Source organism: Carettochelys insculpta, chromosome 31, assembly GCF_033958435.1.
Source record: "Carettochelys insculpta isolate YL-2023 chromosome 31, ASM3395843v1, whole genome shotgun sequence".
NCBI lineage: Eukaryota > Metazoa > Chordata > Testudines > Carettochelyidae > Carettochelys > Carettochelys insculpta.
In genome coordinates, this window is record NC_134167.1 from 12,819,433 (window position 1) to 12,842,863 (window position 23,431).

Here is a 23,431-nt window from a genome sequence, read left to right on the forward strand (position 1 = left end):
GTTTGCTGTACAGTCGTGCCTTGATTTACGTGAAGGTTGGGTTCCCACGCACCCTCGCGTGACTGGAATTTCACGTAAGTCGGGGGCGGCTTTTTTCCCCAGCGGAATGCACGTTCTGCAGCCAGGGAAGCAGCAGGAGCACCTTTTGAAAGGTAAGTCCTGGGGCTGGGAGGTAGTTAGGGGGGCCAAATCTGGTGGTGGGCTGGGGCTGTGGGAGGGGGGTTAAGCCTGGGGCGGGTTAGGGCTGCAGGGGGGTGGAGCTGAGCTGGAGGCATGCTCGGGTGACGAGCCAGGCCGCAGCGGGTTAGAACTGGGGCCGGGGGGTTGAATTGGAGCTGCACATGGGGGGTGGTGAGCCAGATCCGCACACGGGGAGGTTTGAACCAGGGCGGAAAGCGGACTGAGCTGGCGCCGTGCTCAGGTGGTGAGCCAGCAGGGGGCTTAAACCAGCACCGGCGGGGCATGGAGCCGGAGCCGCACGGGAGGGGTGGTGAGCCAGAGCCAGATGGAGGGGTGTGGGGCTAGTCAGAGCCATGCACAGGTAATGAGCGGGGTGGGGGGAGCATTGAACCGGGACCTCATAGTCCAGGGGCATTGAGGCAGGGCCAGGGGGAGTGGGATTATGAGCTGCCCTTAACTTATATTAATGCGACTTAAGCACAACTCCGAATCGCGCATTTCGATGGTTTACTGTACTTCTCTTTTACATTTACTTTCTGAAGTGTATTAATTAGCCAGTTATTAATTGATTTAAAATTCCCTACACTGATTATATATAAGGATGTGGGGAGCCTTAATTAGAATGTCATGCAGGATCAAGTCAAATGCATTATCAAATACAGACTGACCCTCTTTAATCCAGAGCACTCTTGTCCAGCAACATCTGTAATCCAGCATGATTTTAGTGAGCCGGACAACCACTTATTATGAGTGTGACCAAGTGTACCGTGGTCCCATAAAGTTTGCTTCCAGCCACCAGTCCTGGCTCTCAGTGTTCTGTGCTGCTATTTAGCTGTAATTTACCCCTAAATGCCTTCTAACAGCCCAGTGAGCAGTGAAGTGTTGGTAATGCACTAGACAATATTGGCCTTCCATGGTCCGGCAAATATTCTTGTCCGGCACTAGTCAGATGCCGGATTAGAGAGGTTCAGCCTGTATCATGTAAACAGTTATTTTTTAAGCAACCAAATTTTTAATCCCATGAAATAATGATCTCAAGTTCGACAAGACCTGGGTTCTATAAAATCAGACAGACGGGCACTGATAGTGTTTCCAACTTTTCACACTTTAGCTACTGTGTGACCCTGGGATCAGGACCAGCCTAGAGTTAACGGGGTTAATTCCATCTGGTTTTTAACACATAACACAGCATGAGCATTTTCCATTTCTCTAGAGCAGCGCCGGGCAAGCTAAGCCAGAGAGTGGGTGGGTCACAGGAGTGGCCCTCCTCCACCTCGGTGGGCCTCTAGCTAGTTGGAACCAAGGAGCTCCCTGGGTGTGCGTGCCTAGAATTTCCAGGGTGTGTCAACCGAACCAGAGCAGTTCCGTGTCGTGGGCGATCAGCACGCCCCCAGCTTCACGGGCCTTTAAGTGTGTGGCACTTCTGTAACAAGGGGAGGAAAAAAAACCTACGGGAATGAAAACCAGCGGAATCTGGCAACCCCGCGTGACGTGGGCCAGGGCAAACCAACGGCCACACACAGAATCCCAGTGGGCCTCCCGGCTGCAGGTTGTCCACCACCACTCTAGTATCCTAAGAAGACAGCACTGTGGGATACCACAGTTGCCCACTGCAGATTCTGTGGGTGAGGCACAAGAAGCGATGCAGAGGCAAGCATGGGGGGCTATAACAGGGGCTTCCAGTAATAAGCCAGGTCTGCACCCAATGGAAGATGCCTCGGGCAGGGAGCAGGCCCTCTCTCAGCCTGGACAGGGCCAGCAAATCTGGGGCATTCACGTGTGTTGTAAGACACCAGGTGGGAATGAACATCAATGGCTTTTGCTACCAAGGGCCGACTAACACGAGACAACCCACGGCCACTGTCGGCAAAGGAGTCGCACTGCAGCAGCGGCAGGGGAAACCACTCCCACCACCTCAGCCCTTCTCCGGGAGTCAGGAAACTATGACACCAGCTCAGCACGCTCAGATGCCGCAGTGGCTATGCAAGGCCGGGAGAGGGGCCTTCAACTGCCCCGGGCCCAGGTTTCACGCTGCATCCAAGAGCAAGGAGGGGAAACCGCACGGGAATGCATCTGCAAGGAAAACACAAGCCTCTCACCCCCGCTCCAGGTACATGACTCTGGCACAACACAGCAGCACCTGGGGCCGCGAATGCCGCGGGGATGGCAGTTGTTTGCAACTCGAAACAGGGTTAGGATTAGGGTTAGGGCTTCCCTTTCAGGTATGCACAGCTGAACATTGGCTTCATGCGGTTTGGAGCCCTTGCTATGTGGAAGAAAAACACCCCTTGTAACCCTCTGCACTGAAACGAAACAAGCACCCAAACCAGAGCTGTGACCCCAACATCCAGGGCCATCCGCGGGAGGCCCGGGGCAACTCCCTCCATTCTCATCCCTGCCCCGCCGTCACTCCACCCCTCCCACAAAACTCCCCCCGTTCCACACCCACCCCACCTCTTCCAGCCCCTGCTCTGTGTCCAGCCCACCTCGCTCCAGCCCCTTCCGTGGCCCTCTCCCCCGACCTAGGGATTACCGCGGGGCATTGCGCTGAACAGCCAAGGGACCAGCCAACTCCCACCCAGGACTGCTCCGCTCCCCTCTGCGGGGCACCCCCACCAGGCAATCCTCCAGACTGCCCTGAGCCCCAGCACTCTCATCAGTATGGGGGGCAGCTGCCACAGGGTCCCCCAAAGCACCCCCACAAACCATCCTGCGCACAGGAAGGCTCTGACAACATGCATTCCCTTCTCCTGCACCTGAGGTTTCAGCAGGGCAGGGACATCTGATGTAACTATGGCCTATCCACAGCTTCCTGGGACTGCAGAGTTCCCTTGGAAGGCTGCCATTTCCCTAGGCCTAGCGGTCTGGAATTCAGCATGACCCCTGGCTTACCGCACCTCTACACAGGCTGACCTCAGGCCTTGTTTCACACCCAGTTCCTGGGGAGAGAGGAACCGCAGCGGCTTCGCACTGAATCACAACAAAATGCTCCGTCCTCTTGGAAGGCTCTGACAGTTCTTGCAAGCCGGCTGCTCTGGGAATCTCGTGCCAAAACCACCTTGACCGGCAGAAGCGTGCATTCCCCTCGAATAATGACTAGACACCTGTCATCGGTCCTTGCTAAATTCCACAGCCTGCTTAGAGGCGCCCAGCAACAGAAGGAAGCAGCAGCCTACGCCGAAAGCTAAACAGCATGCGCATCCAGCTGCAAGCTGTATCTCTTTGCTGGGCGTATTCAGGGTAGGGAGAAGTCTCCACTGTTTAAGAAAATAAACAGCCGTAAAACAAGGCAAGTGGCCCTTTAGCATAGCTTCCTCTGGTCACTGCAGCCTCTCAAGATGTCAAAAAAGTGCTCAGGGCTAAACAGAGGCTAAATCCTCCAGCGAGAACCTCAGACTGCAGAGAGCAGAGTTCTAGTTAACCCATGTTACACTCCCACTGCTTCAGTCTGATTACTGAGCCCGTGTGTGCTGACAGCTGCATGGAAGTTTGGGGGGACATGGGGGAGAGAATGAGGATGTTGCAGTGGGAAAAGGGATGTTAAGCTCCTGTTTTATCGTCTCTAGCCCCTTCCATCCTGCTCCTGCGTGGGGGGAAAAGAAAGCCCCTCTCGGATCATTCCTCCCCCATGCAGCCAGCTTGAAGTCTTTGGCAGGGGAAATGGACCAGGGAGAAAGAGGCAACTGGGATACAGCCCCTCTTCTTCCCAAAAGGCACCGACTGAATCAGGCCAGATCTCTCCTCTCGCAGCAAGGAAACATCCGGGTTCAATCACGCTGGAATAATCTGCTTCCCAGCTCACCCGCAGCGAGCAGGAACCCTTCCCAGGCCAGGCCAGGCCAGTCGTTTCTGCAGAATCTCAGCTTACATTTTAACAAAGAAGTCCCATTCCCAACCTCCCCGTCGGGGCTGGAGCTCAGTGGCTTTGCAAGAAGGGCCGCCTGGGCTGCAGCACTCCACCCTGGCATCACCCCCCTCCAGAAGAGGAAAGCTGGGGGGCTGAATTGCCAGTGCCGAGGGAGCCAAGCTGCCATGTGGCGCTGTTGGTTGCCCTTGAGGGCAGGCTGACCCCCTTCTGCTTGGGAGCAGGTTTTGAGGGGTCCCAGTTACCCAGCAGTGGGGCAGGAAGTGGGTGCCGCCATCCTAGCAGCGGGCTCGGTGGGGCCAAGCAGCACAGACTAATTCACTGCAGGGGGAGAGAGTCTGCCCAGCCCTGATGTAGTGTGGGGGTAATGGTACTGGCCAGTTTGTTCAAGGGCTGTGGGAGGAGGAGGGTGTCACTGACTTACTGGACATATGGGGGAAGGCTCCCCACCCTTACGCCCAGTGGGCAGCTCCCACCGTCCGGCCCAAGCTCAGGAGCGCAGCAGACAGCCACAAGGCAGCTCAGAGGGCACTGAAGGGATGCTGGGAGAGGCCAGACCCGGACAGGTTTTCAGGGGGAGGGGACACAAATGAGCTGGGAAAAGGGAGCCTGGCAAGGAGAACGGAGAGGGTGAGAAGCTGTCAGTTTCCTCAGGCGACTGCATTTCTCCAGGAGGGTTTCAATTCTAAGCCGCATCGTCCGCAGGTGCCAGCAGGCCGCCTCGCTCGCTGTCGTCCTAGCGGGGACCCGCTCAACTGCGGGAAAGATCGTCAAGCCAGAGAACCCATCCGGGGGCTCTGCCAGTGATTACGGACTAGCCAAGGGCCGGTTCCGCACCACTGTTCGCCCATGTGCAGAGACACTGCCTGACCTCCAGGCCTGAGCCAATCATCACAAGGAGCTGGGGGCAGCTAGCGCAACACACCAGACCTCCAGCGTTCATTCCCGAGCCCATGAGTGGGCTGGTAAGCAGGACGAGCTGGTGGATGGGACCCCGGCCTCAGGGGTGAGACACTTGGCTTCAGCTCCTGGCTCAGCCACAGACTCGCCTGAGGCCAGTTGCTTGATGTCCTCTGTGCCTCGGTTCTAAGCGGCACCACCCGGGTGGTACGGCCTCGTGTCACAGGAGCGTTGAGGGGATAAGCTCCATTCGGAGAGTGACGGGCACGGGTTCTGCAAGGATGACAACCACAGCAGTACTGCTATCTTCCAGCCAGGCTTTCATCACACGGCAGGAATGCCGGAAAGCGGCCGCATAGCCACACAACAGCCCTGGCCACTGCAGAGAGTCACTGATTTAAGACTAGCCTCTTTCCTCACCTCAGCCCAACGGTGTCAATCGTTCCTTGCCCCTGCACCCAAAGCATGATCCAACAGTCTTCAGTAACGCTGGGAAAAAAGCCATCCCAGAGTTCACCCGCTTCTCACAAACTATTATGGGAGTTCTGTGCATGCATTCGCTACGGAAGCAGCTGCATCTCATCCCATCCCAGCAAGGCCCGCTGGTCTGATGTCAGAATGCATCTCAGGATTCATTTGAAGCAGCCACAGTAAACATGAGACCCTAACCGAAGCGCAGGGCAAAAATATAAACCAGACGTTTGAGCAAGACAAGAGGATACTCCGGAGACAAAGAGGCACGTTCGGCCTTGTCAGCATCCACACGACTTTTAAAGAGTTGAACGCATTGCAAAAAAGATGAAGCATGCAAATCCAGGCACCCCAACATACCGTGGAAGCTAATCCAGGTCTAGTCAGTCCCCAGGTTAAGATCGGCTGGGCAAAATTGTTTGTGGCAATCTTTTTGAGTTTTGCAAAGAAACTTATGCTCAGAATGAACTTTTCCCTATCTTTTCTTTTTAATTACTATTCATTCCGAGTACACCTCAGAGCAAAGCTGTGCAGAGACTCTCCTGGGAGCTAACTCCAGGCTGTATTTTAACGGTAACAATTACAGCTCCCGAACAGAAGGAGAAAGAAGTAGCATCAGGACGGAAAACTCAGGACAACAGGTGAGCAAATACTTGATTTTGCAGGGTGGCCACCAAATCAAATAGTCCAAAAAAGATCCTGTTTGTTTCAAACTGTCTCTTTTTTCTCCCAATTTCTCTCATCAAAACACAAAAGCGGTGCGCATCAGTTCGGGCAGAAGCACATTCCCAACATGAAAACTTTTGCTTAAAAACAAACGGTCAGTCCCTGCCCCACCTCCACCACCACCACCACTTCAACCTTTTTGCATAAACACATGACACACATTCTTGTATCTCAGTACTTCATAAATATTAATCAATCCACCTTCACAATGTTCCTGTGAGAATACAGGCAACAGGTTGAATCGCTGTAATCCAGAACTCTCTTGTCTGGCAACATGCATAATCCAGCATGATTTTGGTTGGCCAAGTTTCCCATGGCCTATAACATTCGTTTCCAGCCACCAATCCTGGCTGTCAGTGCTCTGAGCTGCTCTTTAGCTGCAATTTACCCCTAAATGGCTTCTAAGAGCCCAGTAAGCAGTGGAAGTGTTGGTAATGCTACTAGACAATATTGACCTCCCATGGGCAGTTGAATTCTCTCGTCCGGCACCGGTCAGGTCCCAAAGGTGCCAGACAGGAGAGATTCAACCTGTATTTTCAGCCATTTCATAGACAGGGACCTAAGTCCCTCAGAGATAAAGACCAAAATTAACAAACATTTCTGTTAATTCTGGGGGCCCAATTTGAAACTGTTGGGTTTTTTTTTAATTTACTCAGAATTATTATAGCATTTTACATGTTCCAAACCCAACTCCAATTGACTGCAGAAGCAGTTAAGCGTATTCAGAATTTGTGCAATCAGACCCCGGGATGGCTAACTGAACACCCAGAAAATGAAAACCCCAAAGTGACCACTAATGATGCCAAGTTTGGTTCCAGTGACTTGCTTGGACTTACAGAGAAACTCAGTGACAGAAACATCCCAGTTCTCCGAGCAGCATTTAAGTGCCTTAGCCATGAAACCATCCTCTCTCTTTTGGCAGTCTCCTGCCTTGTTCATCAAGCACCTTCCAGCTTCTGCAACATGTGACAGAGCCCTGGCTGGGATGATTTGGCTGGGGTGGGACTAACTGACCTCTTGAGGTCTCTTCCACCCCTAATCTTCCATGACTCTGTGGAAAGAGGCAGGGCTGCTACAGAAATCTCCCCTCCTTTGGTGCAAGGCCTTGTTTCATCCCCAAAACAAGTCCACTTTATGCACTGAATGGAGGTCCTTTGTGGAATTGCTCCAGAACATGGGAAGCCAACAAATCCACACGCTGAATGAAACAAAGATTCTGTAGGAAAACAGTACAGGATAAAAAAGGTGAACACCAGCAAAAATGTTCACAACTAGGTGCCAGGGGTGCCTAAACTCCAGCTTCTAAGTCTGGGCTTCGGCACCCAAGGATGAGATTTAAAAGCCTGTGTGATTTAGGAGCATAAGCGTCAGGGAAGTCATTTGGACTTGTCATTTACCCTTATCGTTTACCCGTAGCGTAAGATATTTCACAAGCACCTAACTTTTAAAATCTCCGACTGCAACACAATGCATACGCATCCAAGGGGGCTCAACTAAGGCTGCAGGCAACTTAAATCTAGAATTTCTTACGTCTGCAATGCCTCATTTTGCCACCCTTCATGTTGTTGTAACATTGTTGTATGTAATTTCCTAAGCTTTTAAAAAAGGAAATTTAAAAAAAAGAAATCCTGTCATGGAGAACCGTATCATAGAATCACAGAACACTAGGACTGGAAGGGACCTCGAGAGGCCATCGAGTCCAGCCCCCTGCCCCAATGGCAGGACCAAGTACTGTCTAAACCATCCCTGATAGACATCCATCTAACCTGTTCTTAAATATCTCCAGCAATGGAGATTCCACAACCTCCCTAGGCGATTTATTCCACTGTTTGACCACCCTGACAGTTAGGAACTTTTTCCTAATGTCCAACCTAAACCTCCCTTGCTGCAGTTTAAGCCCATTGCTTCTTGTTCTCTCCTCAGAGGCCAAGAAGAACAAGTTTTCTCCCTCCTCTTTATGAGCATTGAGGAGTCATCTGCAGCACTGGAAACTAGATCCACAACAAAGATCTCTTCACTAGAGCTAAATGGATAAACTGGTAGCAGTAGTATAAAATGATGGGGTCTGACTTTGCTGTTACCACTCAAGAAAGAGATCTTGGAGTCATTGTGGATAGCCCTCTGAAGACATCCACTCAGTGTGCAGCGGCAGTCAAAAAAGCTAACAAAACGTTGGGAATCATTAAGAAAGGAATAGATAAGACAGAAAATGTCATATTACCTCTATACAGATCCATGTTACGTCCACATCTGAAATAGTGTGTGCAAATGTGGTCACCCCATCTCAAAAAAGATATATTGGAATTGGAAAAGGTTCAGAAAAGGACAAGGAAAATTATTAAAGGTATGGGCTGTCTGTCATACGAGGCGTGATTAATGAGACTGGGACTTGGAAAAAAGATGATTAAGGGGGGATATGATAGAGGTGTATAAGGTCATGACTGGTGTGGAGAAAGTAAATAAGGAAATGTTACTTACTCCTTCTCACAACGCAAGAACTAGGGGTCACCAAATGAAATTAATAGGCAGAAGCCTTAAAACAAATAAGAGGAAATATTTTTGTCCACACAATACACAGTTAACCTGTGGAACTCCCTGCCACAGGATGTTGTGAAGGGCAAGACTATAGCAGAGTTTAAAAAAGAACTGGATAAATTCATTGGCATTAGAACCCTCAATGGCTATTAGCCAGGACAGCCATGGAGGGTGTCCCCAGGCTCTGGCGAAAGGGAATTGATCACTTGATGATTCCCTGTTCTGTTCATTACCTCAGAAGACAGGACACTGGGCTGGATGGACCTACGGTCTGACCCAGTATGGCGGTTCTTACGTTCTAACGCCAGATGAGCCAGCTTTTGCCCATGGGCTTCAGAGCTCTTTGCTGAAAGCAGAGGAATGCTGGCACTCAGGAGCCCCACATTCCCAGGACAAAGTGGGAGGGAGGGGGGGTCAAGCGGTGGGGCCAAAGGCAGTCAGCTCTCCATGCCACCCGAACCGCGGCTTCCCCACTCCCTCGCAGCCTCATGCAGCCAGAGTTTTGCTGCTGTGACACTTCAAAAGGGCCTGGAGCTCTGACTGCCGCCACTTCCAAAGCTGTGATGATGGCAGACGGAGCACCGGGCTCCTTTGAAACACTGGTCCCAGGAGCGTCTGCCCGCTCCCCTTCCGTCCACTCACCAGCCAGGTTCTGGAGAACCAGGTTCTCTAGGGATTACAAACCCTTCTGCCCCTGCACCTCCAACTCTGCTCCTATCTCCCCATCACTCTGCATCCCTCCTCCTCTTCAACACAGCTTGGGGACTGGCCGGGGGGGAGAAGCCCAGGAGACAGCCTCCCCCCCTCTCTGCATCAGTGCTTGGTTCCTCAATGGCTGCCAGCAAGCAAGGGACGCCAATGCAGGGAATGCTTTGCTCCTTTCTTGCTGCCGTAAGATGGGGCTTGCTGAGCGCACGCGAAACACTTTGAAACGTAGCTGCCAAAGGCAGAGAACTCAGGTGTGAGCAGAATTTCACAGGGACAGTGCGAGATGCTTCTGGGACCCGAGAACAACCCTCCTGCCAAAATTCAAGCATCTCGCCCAAAGCCTGGCGAGCCCAGGGCTGCTCAACGAGTCATCTAAAAGACACTTTGTTAGCACTTGCAACGCAACAGATGTTCCCAAGCAGCCTGCTCAGAAGCACCTGAACCATTTTTACTGCCATTAATAAAAAATAAAATGAAATAAAATAAAATAAACAGCCCGAGGCCTGGAAAAAGTTCAGCCTGCATAATTAATATTTGGCCTTTTGTTCTAAGCAGGCTTTATCATTAATAAACAGCCTTTTACAATGGAAAACCATGAGGCAACCCTAACTCTAAAAGTTGCTGCCAGGCCCAATTATGATGGAAAGCGAGGCCACCTCAGAGCATCTAAACTCTTGAGTCTGAGCAAGCACAGTGGCTCAGCAATTACTATGGTCTCTGCTGGGTCAGCTAAAAAAAATCCCTTTTTGGTTAAAAAGATTGATTTTAAAAAAAAATATTTAAATTGTATCCTTCAAAAATAAAATCAATTAAATAATTAAATCCGAATTTACAACAAAACGTGTTAAGGATTAAAAACTCATTATAATATCTTAAAAGAGCAAAATAAACAAAATTCCAAATCCATGAGCTCTGTCAAGACCTTTGAGCTAAAGGCTGCTTTTTGGGGGTGTGGTGGGGGGGGAGAAGGAGGTAGCTAACCTTTAAGGTCAAACTTTACAAATATGGCACAAAAGGTCATCCCCTGTATTAAGAATGTTCTGATTAATATCAATCAACTATAGATGCTGTTGTGTGTGTTTAATTAAATTGCAGTTACCATCCTAATGAAGCACCACACAAATCACGAACAAAAAGTTAAGTACCTAGTAAATAAGCAATAGATAACTGACCATTTTCGAACACCCTAAAATATTTAAGGAATAATCTGGAAACAGTTATATAAGATGTGGAGAAACTGTGGAGACGGTCCAAAGAAGAGCAACAAGAATGATCTAGAGAACGTGAGCTGCGAGGGAAGGCTGAAAGAACTGGGCTTGTTTAGTTTAGAAAAGAGGAGACTTAAAGGGAACATAGCAGTTTTCAAGCACCTCAAAGAGGGTTACAAGGAGGAGGGAGAAAAATTGTTCCTTGGCCTCTAAGGATCAGACAAGAAGCAACGGGCTTAAACTGCAGCAAGGGAGGTTTAGGTTGGATGTTAGGAAAAACTTCCCAACTGTCAGGGTGGTTAAACACTGGAATAAGTTACCTGGGTTGTGGAGTCGCCATCCCTGGAGATCTTTAAGAGCAGGTTTGATAGACACCTATCGGGGATGGTCTAGATGGTGTTTGGTCCTGCCAAGAGGGCAGGGAACTGGACTCAATGACCCCTTGAGGTCCCTTCCAGTGCTAGTGTTCTGTGATTCTATATAGTTATAGTGAACCCTCTTAGGCAGCAAAAAAAAAAGGACAAAATCTAGTCTGAAGACTCTATCGATTTGCAAATCAAAGTCCCTTAATGATGATCTCAACCAATCAGAATACACTTTCTCTGAAAACAGCTGCAGTACAAATGGAGTAGTTGATTACCACTGACGATTTAAATCACCTTGATTTAAAAATCTATCAGCCCTGCCATACCACAGGAGATATTTCGCTTTGGAAATAGCCAGCTACTTGTCTAGCGTGGCAACTTCCTTTCTGTATTGTTTCCTTTGCGAAAGAAAACAGAAAACCTCTAACTTGCCCTTTTCCAGGGGCAGGACATTTACGCCTACCCCAGAAAGGATTTTTCTCGGAACTCTTGCACTGATTCATTTTCACGGGTGAGGCTCTACTGTGGCATTCTTCTGACCCCCAGGCAAACAGCACTGATCTTTTCACAATAGCATGAGTAATTCTCTAAAAACTGCTTACTAGCGAGAATAGCCAGACCCAGCACCACACGGCATTGGCTCTCCCGAAAACCAGGTATCAGGTGACACCTCATGTCACATTTACCCAAGAAACCTGAAGCGGTAAACACAATGCAGAGTAACAACACGACAGGTTCATATGCTGCTATATACTTCATACAAACCATCTCAGGAAGTTAAATGCAGTTAGAAAGTAATACAGGCTGAACCTCTCTCACCCGGCACCCTTGGGACCTGACTGGTGCCAAACACTTGCCAGACCACAGGTGTTCAATATTGTCTAGCACGTTACTAACACTTTCACTGCTGACTGGGCTCTTAGAAGACACTTAGGGGTAAATCACGGCTAAAGAACAGCACAGAACACTGAGAGCCAGGACTGGTGGCTGGAACCAAACTTAATGGGACCCCGGGAAACTTGGCCACACCCATGATAAGCGGGCACCCGGCTAGCTAAAATCATGCCGGATTACAGATGTTGTCGGCTAAGCGTGTGCCAGACCAGAGAGGTTCAACCTGTAATAGAAGCGGCGCCATAATCAAGGCCCACGCTACACAGGAAATATTTTCCAGGAGTGCCTACAAAACAGTCCTGACGGAGATGCTGAGTGAACTTAGCTAAGAAGCATGCGCTATGGAAGTAGGCATGGCAAAGGTTTGGATGCTCCTGGAAATGGAGAGGAGATGGGTGATGAGCAGTGTGGGGGCTTTCTGATGAATAAGTACATAGCAGACATCAGCCCATGATCAGAGTGAAAGTTGTACAGGAACCCTGACTCCAAGTTTCCTGGAGTTAAATAGAATAGACAATAGACCCCACTGCCAATTTTCTTACTCGTTACCTCCTTGTAACATGCCATGTCTAACCAACAAGAGGCCGATTTTCCCTTCCAAAAATCAGATATCACCTCTCTGCTACTTTTAAGTAGAACAAAAAAAATTCAGGGTTTTTTCCATAATAAAGCAACCCAAAACAGGCAGCTGAGGACAACCCCCATTTTGGAACTGAGAAGTGATCTTAAATAGGGGGTTCGTAGTGGGACAGGGAAAAAACCAATAGCACAATGGTAACAGGCATGGAAACGTGTTCCAAATACAGCTGCTATCATCAGCTGTCCTGTTTGTTAGAAAGTGCACGCACTACAAGGCCTGGAAAAGGTATTCAACCCTCCACAAGTAACACAGACTCATGAGGCCCTGCAGCACTTCTACCTACAGTATTACTAATTATGTTTATTACTGTAGGGCCTACGAGCCAAGCAGAAATGGGGCTCTGCTGTCGTAGAATATAGCTAATCTAATTTTATATGTGAAAAGTGATAGGTCTTCATCCTCTCCCTGGGGAGATGATTCTTCAGTGAGAAACATCTTATCTGGAAATCCATCCTGACGTTTGTTGTATTCATGGCCTATACATACAGGATTTCGAAACAAACATCTAATACAATTTCTGGAAGGCTGTAGTGTAGCCCAACTTCGTTAGAATCCAGAACCTTAACACACGAGAATCAAAACAGAGAGAGAGAAAGCAGGCTGCTCCCTAAGGTAAACAGGCACAATTCACCCCACCTTGCTCTAGGACTCTTCTTTGCAGACTGATTTCATGCTCCCCTGCAGAGCCCCAACGCCTGCAAGCAGGACTGGGAAATCCTTTACACATAACGTGACCTCTGGTCATTTTAATGATTTTCAAGTGTATACAATATTCGCTGTAAGTATTCCTTCACTTAATTTCATACCTTTGTGTCTTAAATAATTGTTCCCTATCCTCAGCAGACTGGAGAGGAAATATTCATTGGCTCTTACAACCCTTCTTAATTATCTCTGAGTCAGCCTGTATATTTTTGGCTCTTTTAATCTTACCACCGTCAGTCCCTCTAGAACCTAAATACCATCACTGTCAACATCCTATAAAAACTCAAGAACAACAAGAAGTCCTGTGGCACCTTACAGACTAACAGATATTTTGGAGCATAAGCGTTCGTGGGCCCACAAAAGCCGATGCTCCAAAATATCTGCTAGTCTATAAGGTGCCACAGGACTTCTTGTTGTTCTCGAAGATACAGACCAATATGGCTACCTCTCTGATATAAAAACTCAGGACACACCAATCCTCTTTCTGAGCCCCAAGAGTTCGTCAATATCTTTCTCATAATACAGTGCCTTAACACTCATCTACCAGAGATGCTACATCCCTATGTAGATACGTCTCGCAGATGCAACCAAAACTGCAATGCCAATGCTTAAGGCTCTGAGAACTCATTTAACTCATTGCTGCTCATCATCCCATCCAAAATCCTTCTCTAGCATCTGCCTCCCCCTGAGTATCTGTTTCCAAACTCCCACACCCACACCACAGCCCGGAAAGATGAGTTATGTATTTCCAAGGTACACTTCAATCTGTCCCCCATTGGGTCTATTCAAAACACAGCTGCTAAAACCTTATGTGGCCTGATCACATCTACTCTTCCAATTCCACCCACTGACACCCCCTCCTCTGTGGCATACAATATGAGCTTCTTGTATTTATCTTTCAGCCCCTTCCCAGTTTAGCCCTGTCCTGCCTTTCCATTGCTACCTGCTTTGTCACGTAACGGTGAACCCCTCTTACTCACGAGCCTATTCTCCCACTATCGCTGTTGGGCTCCCCTCTCAACCCTACCCTTATGCCCAGAACGTCCTCTCTCTCAAAACAAACCAAAAGCAACCCAGAAAGCCCCACCCTTCCTCCAGTCTCACCTGAAGACTAATCTCTCCTGTGATGCCCAGAGAACACAGCCAGCTGATAAAGGCCAGTTGAGACTTGGGCTCCCCTTACTAAGCCCTCCTTATCCCAAAGGACACTACCCTCCCTCATACCCTCTCCTTCAACTCCCCTTGTTCAGTTCTCTTGCTAAGTTTGTAAGAATGAGGACAGCGATTATCTAGATCAGAGTTCTGCAACCTGCCACAAGCGGCTCTTTAAGGACGTCTTTGTGGCTCCCGGGGCTTTGACTGGAAAGTAAAAGAAACACCCACCTGATTATTTTGGATATTTTGGTAAATATCTGGAAGCCCAACCATGAACCACTCAGATCTAAATAGCAAATGGCGTGTGACCTCGAAACATTCGGTAACTCCCCCTTTGGCGTGTGCAGTGCACTGTGGGAGATGTGCTTGTGCTGTTCTGAAAATGGGCGTTACCAAGAGTACAGTTTGACATCATTTATTAAGGACCGTCTCATATCCCCACACGCTGCGGGTCTCGAACGTTCGAGTTTTGTACCCAATTTGAAAAAAAAATGGTTCTTGCACTTTTGGTTGCGATCCCTGGTCTAGACAGCACCCAGAACACCGGAAAGGGCAAGGAGAGGCAAAATATGGCCCGTGGGCCAAATTCAGCCTGCCAGACTGCTGGAGCCAGCCCACAACCCAGCAGAAGCCTCAGCCAAGCTCCCAGCTCCTACATGCCAGAAACCAGCTGTGGGGCCATGTGCTTCTCTGAACGCTGCCAGCCTGGAGTAGGAGTCATGCACTGCTCCCGCCCCTAGCACAATCTTGCAGCTCCCATTGGCCAGTTTCCAGGACAGGCAGCATACCAATTGCCCCTCCCCTCCAGCTCACAGAAGCACTCAGCCTCCATGGCTGAGTGGTGTACAGCAGGGGACAGGCACGGAGCCTGGCTGAGGAACCTGCTGGGTGCCTGGCCAGGTAAATGCCTCCCAGCCAGAGCCTGCCTCTAGCAGCCAGTCCCTCCCTCCCCCAGCCAGCTGTGCTCCTTGCTCCCCTGTATTCCTACTCCACGTAAACCAAACCCACTGCATCCATATCCCTCCTGGACCCTGCACCCTGACCCTCTAGCCCCGCTCACAACCCAAATTCCTGCAGCCCTGCCCCAGGTCACAACCCATTCCCAGCCCTGCACCAGGTCACAATCCCCTCCTTCGTGCACCCAACCGCCATCCCAGACCTCACAAGTCATCCATTAAGATGGCGGAAGAGTGCAGCCCTTGACTGCTTACAAATTCTTGGCACGGCCCCCGTCAAAAATTACTGTCCCCTCCTGGGTGAGGGCCTCTGGGCAGTACTAGGACAGATTCTGGATTTTAAGGCCAGAACAGACCATTCAAATCATTTTGTTTGACTTCCTCCATAACAATCAATAGCCACCAAATTTCACCAAGTGGTTCCTGCACTAATTTCACAAGCTCGGACTGAGCTGTAACAGACCTTTTAAAAAGACCTCTGAGCTTGATTTAAAGACGTCAAATGATTCCCAATCCACTAGAACCCCCTGGAAAGCTGTTCCAGAGCTAAGTTACCATCACTGTGCGCTTACCTCCAGTTCCAATTTGTACCTCTCTAATCCGTCACTCTCTCGTCCGGCAAACTCCATAATCCAGCATGATTTTAATTAGCCAACTACCCCTGATCATGGGTGTGGCCAACTTTCCCATGGTCCCATAATGTTTGTTTACAGCCACCAGTCCTGGCTCTCAGTGTTCTGTGCTGTTATTTAGCTGTAATTTACCCCTAAATGTCTTCTCACAGCTCAGTAAGCAGTGGAAGTGTTAGTAACGCTGCCAGACAATATTGGCTTCCCACGCTCCAGCAAATTCTCTCATCCGGCACCGCTCAGGTCCCGAGGGCGCTGGAAGAGAGAGGTTCAATTTGTATTTCCTGTCGCTCGATTTTTCCAGGCTTTTATCCTCCACATATGCTCTCCTCGGAGGGGTAATTAAACTGTGAGCAAATTGCTTCTTCAACTTCTTTTTGAACAGAAATGGACTGAACTTCCTAGGTGTCTCCACATAAGGCATGCTGTCCAGTCCTTAGCTACCCTTGCACCTGTTACCCTTAACCCTCTCCAAATTACTGGCATCCTCTTCGAAGTGGGGTCACCAGAATGGGACACAAGATCCCAGTAACAATCTCTCCTCTGGTGTTTACATTGATACACCCCCTCAGTGTGCCTTCCTGGATAGAATTAGCCTTCTTAGCTGTTGCATCACACCAGCAGCTCAACTTCATTGGCTGGTTCACCATCAATCCAAAGTCCACTCCAGAGTCACTGCTAAAATGTCGTTCCCGTTCAGTAAAGCACAAACTACTTTCTTTGTGCCTAGATGTATAATCCTGCATTTGGCTGAATTGTATTCAATTGGGTCATGTTTATGAAAAAATGCAGATTATTTTCCATCAGTGACCTGCCCTCGTCATCTTCAACTACCCCACTGATACTAGTGACTTGGGCAAACTTTAAATGAAATTATTTTATATTTTCTCCCAAATATTTTTTTAAAATATCCTCGACTCAATCCTAGATAAGAAGTCCCTGCCGGACTCCATTATTCCCCGTTAACAAGTATGTCAAATAAACAGATGCGGTGCACTGGTTTTGAACAAGGCTAGTTGTTTCATCAAAGTGTGACGCGATACTAAGTCAAATGCCCGAAGGAAGTCCAAGCAAAGGGCAACACTACCTTTACCATTCATCACACTTTTATCAACCACTTGTAGTCCCACTAAAATATTGTTCCAAGTCAGCTAAAGACCACCTCTTCTCTGAGTGGCCCTGTTTACCAGGCCCAGTTGAATAGCCATCCCTCAGTTCTTTCGATGGAGTTCCATACTGCTGTTCCATTATTTGGTCTGAAATCAATGTCAGGCCAAAAGGCTTATAATCACCTGGTTATCCCATTTACTCTGTTAAAATAGGGGTACATTAACTCACTTCCAGTCCTCTTGAATTTACCCATTGTTCCAAGATTTATTAACTAAAACATTCTTTTCTGCCTGTGCTTCTAAGCTTACTCTGTCTCTTCTGATTATTTCTTAGCCCTTGCTCACATTTGCCATTCCTCCCCATCAAGTCTCATCTGTGAAATTTATTAATACAAATAACGGTGACAAACTGCTACTATAACCTACAGTCACCACACAACTGTCAGCCACACAGGCATATTTGTATAATCAGGCCCTCGAGGCAAATACACTCCAGCCGTTAAGATCTAAACGAAAGGCCACAAGTTCTAATTCCTAATGATCAGTCAACGGATAATTAAAATACAGTTATGTCATAGGGCTGAATACGGGACTGACCCGTGTTAACGAACAAATGACCAAATGGCTAATAATTCAAACGTCACTTAACGCTAAATGACTGTTCCGGCCAGCCGGTTTTAGATGCCATTTTTCTACAGAAAGCTGTAAACAAGCTAGCATTAATTTAAGTCACAACTTAAAGGCAGTTCTATATCTCTTTGTAGGAATGCACGTAACATCCTTCTCTCAATAATTTAGCAAAGGCATGTGTGAATAATGGAGTCATTAAAGCCAGGCTGAACAGCGTACGTCGCAAAAAGGGTTTTGTTTCACCTCAATAAAATGCACAAGAATCGAAAAGCCTTCAATGCCAACTAACCCTATTAAGCCTTATTTGTACACGTCCTCGTGCCAGCTGCTTTCAGGCATACAAGGAAACAAGTCAGCCGTGCCCCAGGTACCGCGGCCTGTTTTAATGCCACAAGTGAATAGAGAGGCCTCCGATTGCTGAAAAGCACGTTGACAGCAGAATTAACCGGTTCTGCTGGGAAAGTTTCCCAGGCTGCCTTCAAATCATTATTGAGAACCAATCGGGCATGGCATTTATCTTGTTCAGGCCCTTCACCTTAAAAGACAAAAATTCCAGCATTAAGTCAGAAGCCCAGAGGAGAGTGCTGACCATTCATTGATAAGGTGCGCACCTCACCGAGGAAGGGATAATAATAGATTCCTGTTTGGGGAAAAGCATGCAGGCAGGGAACCTCTAATGGCCAGGGCAACACAATGGGCTCCTGAGGGCTGTGCCATTTGCAGAGCAGGGATTTAAGGATGGGGTTTATGTTTGGGGGAATTCAATTTGCTCTCTGTCTACCGCTTGGTCAATTTGCTTAATCACTTCTTTAAACGCTGATGGAGAGACAGACAATGTCAGCCCATTAACAGCTTTAAAAAGTCTAAGGGATCCCTTTAAATGAGAAAAGCCATGCAAACAGGCGCAAAGCCCGGTCAGGTTTCTCAGGTTTTACCCATGTAACTGGACTCCCTGCTGGATCCTTTATTAGTTTTGCATCCAGAATTTACATTCGAGTTTTAAATGACAGGCTTTAGAAAGCAAACAGCAGGCATGTTTCTGCTGCACAGAGCTTAGGGGGAACTGCAGAGTCGAATCGACAGCTCCACCCCCAGCAGATAAGAGCTGTGGGTCTTAACTCTGAGCCTATTGGAATAAAACAAACACATGGCCAAGCGAGAATTTTGGCCATTTCCCACAAACACTCATTAAAGATCCACTGTCAAGTCAAGCCTGCCCCTGATGTTTGGGCCTCTGTGGTTAAAAAACAAAGTGTTTACAAAACTGAGATCCAAGAGAAAGGACTCCAGGAAATTACAACACCCCATGGCCCTGACCCCGCAATTTGTCACACACGGGCAGACTGCTGTGTCCACATGGACCCACAGAGGAGCAATGAATTGCAGCTCTGGGCGTCTAATTGTAAAGCAAAGGCTCCTGAGCGATGTCTGCCACCCAAGCCTCAGAGCCGACCCCTAATGCATTATCGTTCGCACGACGATAGGCCCCAAAGGACGGGGGCTTCTTTACACCGGGCAGAAAACAGATCCCCGGTTGCTCCGCACAGGTTCCCTGCACTTCCTCAGTGAACAGTGACAGAGAGGTGGCCGTGTTAGTCTGTATCTTCAAGAACAACAAGAAGTCCTGTGGCACCTGATAGACTAGCAGATATTCAGATGAAGCAGGTCTCTGCCCCCGAAAGCTTATGCTCCAAAATATCTGTTAGTCTACAAGGTGACTCAGGACTCCTTGCTGCATATAAAGCACAGGAGTCCAAAAATTGTTATCAAGGGTGACAAATCAGAAGAATTGCTGTCGAGGTTGGCAAAGCAGATAGAAGAGGGGAGTGGGGAGGGGGCGTGAGGAAGTTAAGTGTTAGCTCAAACAAAGTATGTGAAGCACAGGTCCCCGGCCCGGCCAAATTGCCGGACTGGGACCACAGAGTGAAAACACTGGCCTCCCCCGCCACAATAAAACCGTGAGCGAAACTGACTCTGAACAGCCCGTTTGCAAGTGATTTTCTTCCCCTCCCATGGCGAGAGAACATAGAAAAGCGCCCGAGCAGCACCGAAGAATGAACCTTCGCTTTGCAATTCCAGAGTTCTGTTTTCACAGCCAAGGTGAGGTTAGTAAAATAAGCGAAGGCCTGTGCGTTGGCTGGAAAGAAATGAGCCTTAACCTCAGCCGGTAGGTGTAACGTCCCAAAGAGCAACGGGGACAAGCCTGGGACCCAGCCCTACAAACTGAGCCTCACGGTAATGGACCATAACTTTCGCCAGGTTCCACATGGGTCTTACAGCCTGAATGACCAACCTGAGAGGCAGGGGGAAGAATGAATCAGAGAGCAAAACTCCCTCACTTCCTTCATCCCTGCCACGGCTTTTGGAGTCCCCAGGAACTGAAGGGGACACACATGCGCCTCGTGGAAAGGACTGTGGAGAAGAAAAACTGCCCCGCTCACCTCTTCGGCTTCCAAATGAAAAAACTAACTCCACCACATGGGCAGCCAACCCCCCTCCCCACCGCCCCCACAAACACACACACTCACCATTCATATCACAGGACGAGCCTCTCTAATCCGGCAACATCCGGAATCCGGCATGATTTTAATTAGCCAGAGGACCACTTATCATGGGTGCAGCCAAGCTACCCCTGCTCCAGCAAAGTTTCTTTCCAGCCACCTGTCCTGGCCCTCAGCGTCCTGTGCTGCTATTTCATAGAATCCCAGGGCTGGAAGGAACCTCGGGAGGCCTTCAAATCCAGCCCCCTGCCTACAGCAGGAGCAGCCCCCAACTCAGTCATCCCAGCCCGGACCTCGTCAAGCCGGGACTTAAAAAACCTCCAGGGATGGAGATTCCGCCACCTCTCTAGGCGACGCATTCCAGTGCTGCCGTTTTTCTAAACTGTTTCCCAAGAGCTCAGTCAGCAGAGGAAGGGTCGGTCATGACGCCGGACAATATCTGGCCCCGCAAATCTTCTCCCCCCCCTGCACTGGTGAGGTCCCCAGGGTGCCGGAGGAGAGAGGCCCGGGCTGTAAATGAAAAGGCAAACCCAGCCCAGCTCCTTTCCCAAAGGCCGCTCTTAAGTAACCCGCCACTAACAAGAGCGGGAGAAGCCAGGTCTCTGCAAGCCAGCAAAAGCCACCCTCCGCCACCGCCGGCGCTGCCCCCGGCCACCAGGGGCCCCTGCTCAGCCCGGGGGAAAGGCCGGCCGAGCCGCAGGGAGCAGCACTTACCGTGCGAGCACCGCCGGGGGCCAGGGCGCCGTTGGGCAGATAGGGGCTGCCCAGCTCGGGGATCATCAGGAAGGGGTAAGCGGGGTAAGGGGGCCCCTTAAAGAAACCTCCATCTTGCTGTCTTCTCACTACTGGGGAGAGAAGCGGAGGCTCAGCGGGGCTGCGGAGCCGAGCGGGGAGAGGGCCCCGGCTCGGCGAGTTTCCCAGGGGTGCGAGCCCGGCCGCGGGGGGCGGGGGGGTCCCGATCCGGGCCGGGCGCGGGGGAGCGGGGCGGTACCTTCGGCCAGGTAGTCCCGCGGCTTCTGGAAACTTTCCCGGGGCGGCGGCGGCGGGGGCGGCGGCGGGGGGCGCTCCGCCTGCGGGAGACACAAAGGGGAGAGGGGTGAGCGCTGGCCCGGCCCGGCCCGGCTCGGCTCGGCCCCGCCCGGCCCGGCCCCGCACCTCCGAGTCGGAGCCCGAGGCGCTGGCGCGGCGGTTCTCGGACTCGTGCACCAGCGAGGACTTGAGCTCGTCCAGGTCCCCGTGGGCCGAGCCGCGCCCCGCGCCCTTGTCCTGCTCGTCGCCCTCGTCCTGGAACGGGATCAGCTCGTCCGGGGCGCCCAGGTCGTCCCCGCCCGCGGGCGGCAGCTGGGGCATGGTGCGGCCCCCGCCCGTCCGCCCGCCCGCGCCGAGCCCCGAGCCCCGAGCCGAGCTCCGCTGCGCTGCGCTGCGCTGCGCTGCGCCTCCTGCGCCGGGCCGGCCCCTCGCTCGCTCCCCGCCCGCCGGGGGTCGGCCTGCGCGGCCGGGGGTGGAGCTCCCGCTGCAAGCTGACACCGGCCGGCCGGCCCGGACCCCGCCGCGCTCGGACCCCAAGGGCCCGCCCCCTCCCGGGCCGGGACCCCCCCCCCCAGCTGCGCCCCCTCCCGGGCCGGGACCCCCCCCCCAGCTGCGCCCCCTCCCGGGCCGGGACCCCCAGCTGCTCCCCCGCATGCCAGGACCTCCCCAGCTGCTCCCCCGCATGCCAGGACCCTTCCCAACAGTGCCCCCCAAGTCCGGGACCCCCAGCTGCTACCTCCCCACTGGGACCCACCCTAGCTGCTCAGAGCCCCCCCCCAGCCGCACCCCCGATATCAGGGCCCCCAGCTGCTCTCCCCGCCAGGCTGGGAGCCCAGTCCTCTCAAACCCCATGGCCCCACCCTCTGCCGGGAGCCCCAGCTGCTCAGTGTCCCCCCAGGCCTTGACCCGCCCCCAGCCACACACATCCCAGGCCAGGACCACCCAGCTGCACCTCAGACAGGACCCCTCTGCACTGCCCCTCCAGCCACATCACTCAGCCAGGACCTCCAGCTGCTTTTGGATGTCCCAGGCGTGGAACTCCCCCGCTCTCCGCTCCCCTGGCCCCTCGAGAGCCATGGCCCAGCTGGGCTGGGGCACCCACAGCACCCCCCTCCAGCCAGGACCTCTGTCTCCCTCCCCAGCCCCAGGACTCCCAGCTTCCCTCAGCCCTGCCACCCCAGCTCCTCACACAGTCCAGCCCCTTCCCTGAACTGGGAGCCTCACAGACCCCTGCCCCCAGCCCAGCCCCCATCCTCTCACTGCCTCGCCTCCTGGGATTGGTACATCTGCTATCACCACTGCATCTTGGCCCACGCCTACCACTGTCTGCCGCGTTCTGCCCCCCACCCCATGGGCTGGGGCACCCAGCTTCTCACAGCTCTGCCCCTGCATTGCTTCCACACCCAGCCTCCCTCCCTGCTACCCCCATGTCCTGCCAGAGCCCCTGTGCTGCTTCCAGCTCCCCCAGCCCTGGCCGCAGCATTGCTTTCCCTAAATCCTACATCTGGTGCCTCCGCGGCATTGCTGCCACCACGCCCGGTCCCAATAAGTGCCCTCCACCCAGCTCATGGCATCAGCAAAGGCCCCCTCTTGTCAGCCCTGCGCTGCTGGCTCCTCCCTGCACACCCCAACCCCCACCCCTGTGCCGGCAGCTCCTCTAATTTCCCCCGGCACATCCCTACCAGCATTCGCTCCATGCGCTGCTAGCCCTTCTCATACCCCTCTACGCCCACTGTACACAGGAGTCCTTCCCCTCACCACACTAAGGCCCCCGCTTGTGCCCCCTTTCCAGCCCTGCCTGTCTGCTCCCCCAAGCACACCTTTCAGGTGTACCAGATTTTGCAGCATGCATCAAATTTAGGCTGGATCCAGCCGTCTCTGGCACAAAGGCAGGCTGTGCTCCAGACAGACAGATGGAAAAAGCCAGCACCGCTCAGCAGCCCTTTGTCTCAAGAGCGTGCCCTGACCTGGGGCCCAGGTGTCAGTGAGTGCTACCATCTTTGGCTGCTGACTGGTACTTTAAGGTCCCAGTTCATGTCTCCCACTGGAGGAAGCAGAAGTTGGGTGACAGCTTTGGACGCAGTCCCATGTGATGGTCTCGTAAGCAAACTAGGGAAATATTGTCTAGATGAAATTACGGGTTGAACCTCTCTAATCTGTCTCTGGCAACACCCGTAACCTGGCATGACTTTAGTTCACCAGATGACCACTTAGCATGTTGCCAAGTT

General features: G+C 51.3%; 1 protein-coding gene across 2 annotated transcripts in view; it reads right to left on the reverse strand.

Moving 5' to 3' along the window:
* Window positions 1-21,598, reverse strand: part of TCF7L1 (transcription factor 7 like 1) — a 97,614-nt gene extending 76,016 nt beyond the window's left edge. The window contains exons 1-3 of one of the 2 annotated variants that reach the window (XM_074981617.1): window positions 21,330-21,598; window positions 21,166-21,244; window positions 20,889-21,016 (exon numbers count right to left, since the gene is read on the reverse strand). In XM_074981617.1, the coding sequence (XP_074837718.1) occupies window positions 20,889-21,016; window positions 21,166-21,244; window positions 21,330-21,524 (402 nt within the window). In that variant the 5' untranslated portion in view covers window positions 21,525-21,598. Of the gene's footprint in view, window positions 1-20,888; window positions 21,020-21,165; window positions 21,245-21,329 lie in introns of both variants that reach the window. The other variant, XM_074981616.1, reaches the window with a different exon arrangement.
* Window positions 21,599-23,431: the final 1,833 nt, after the last annotated feature.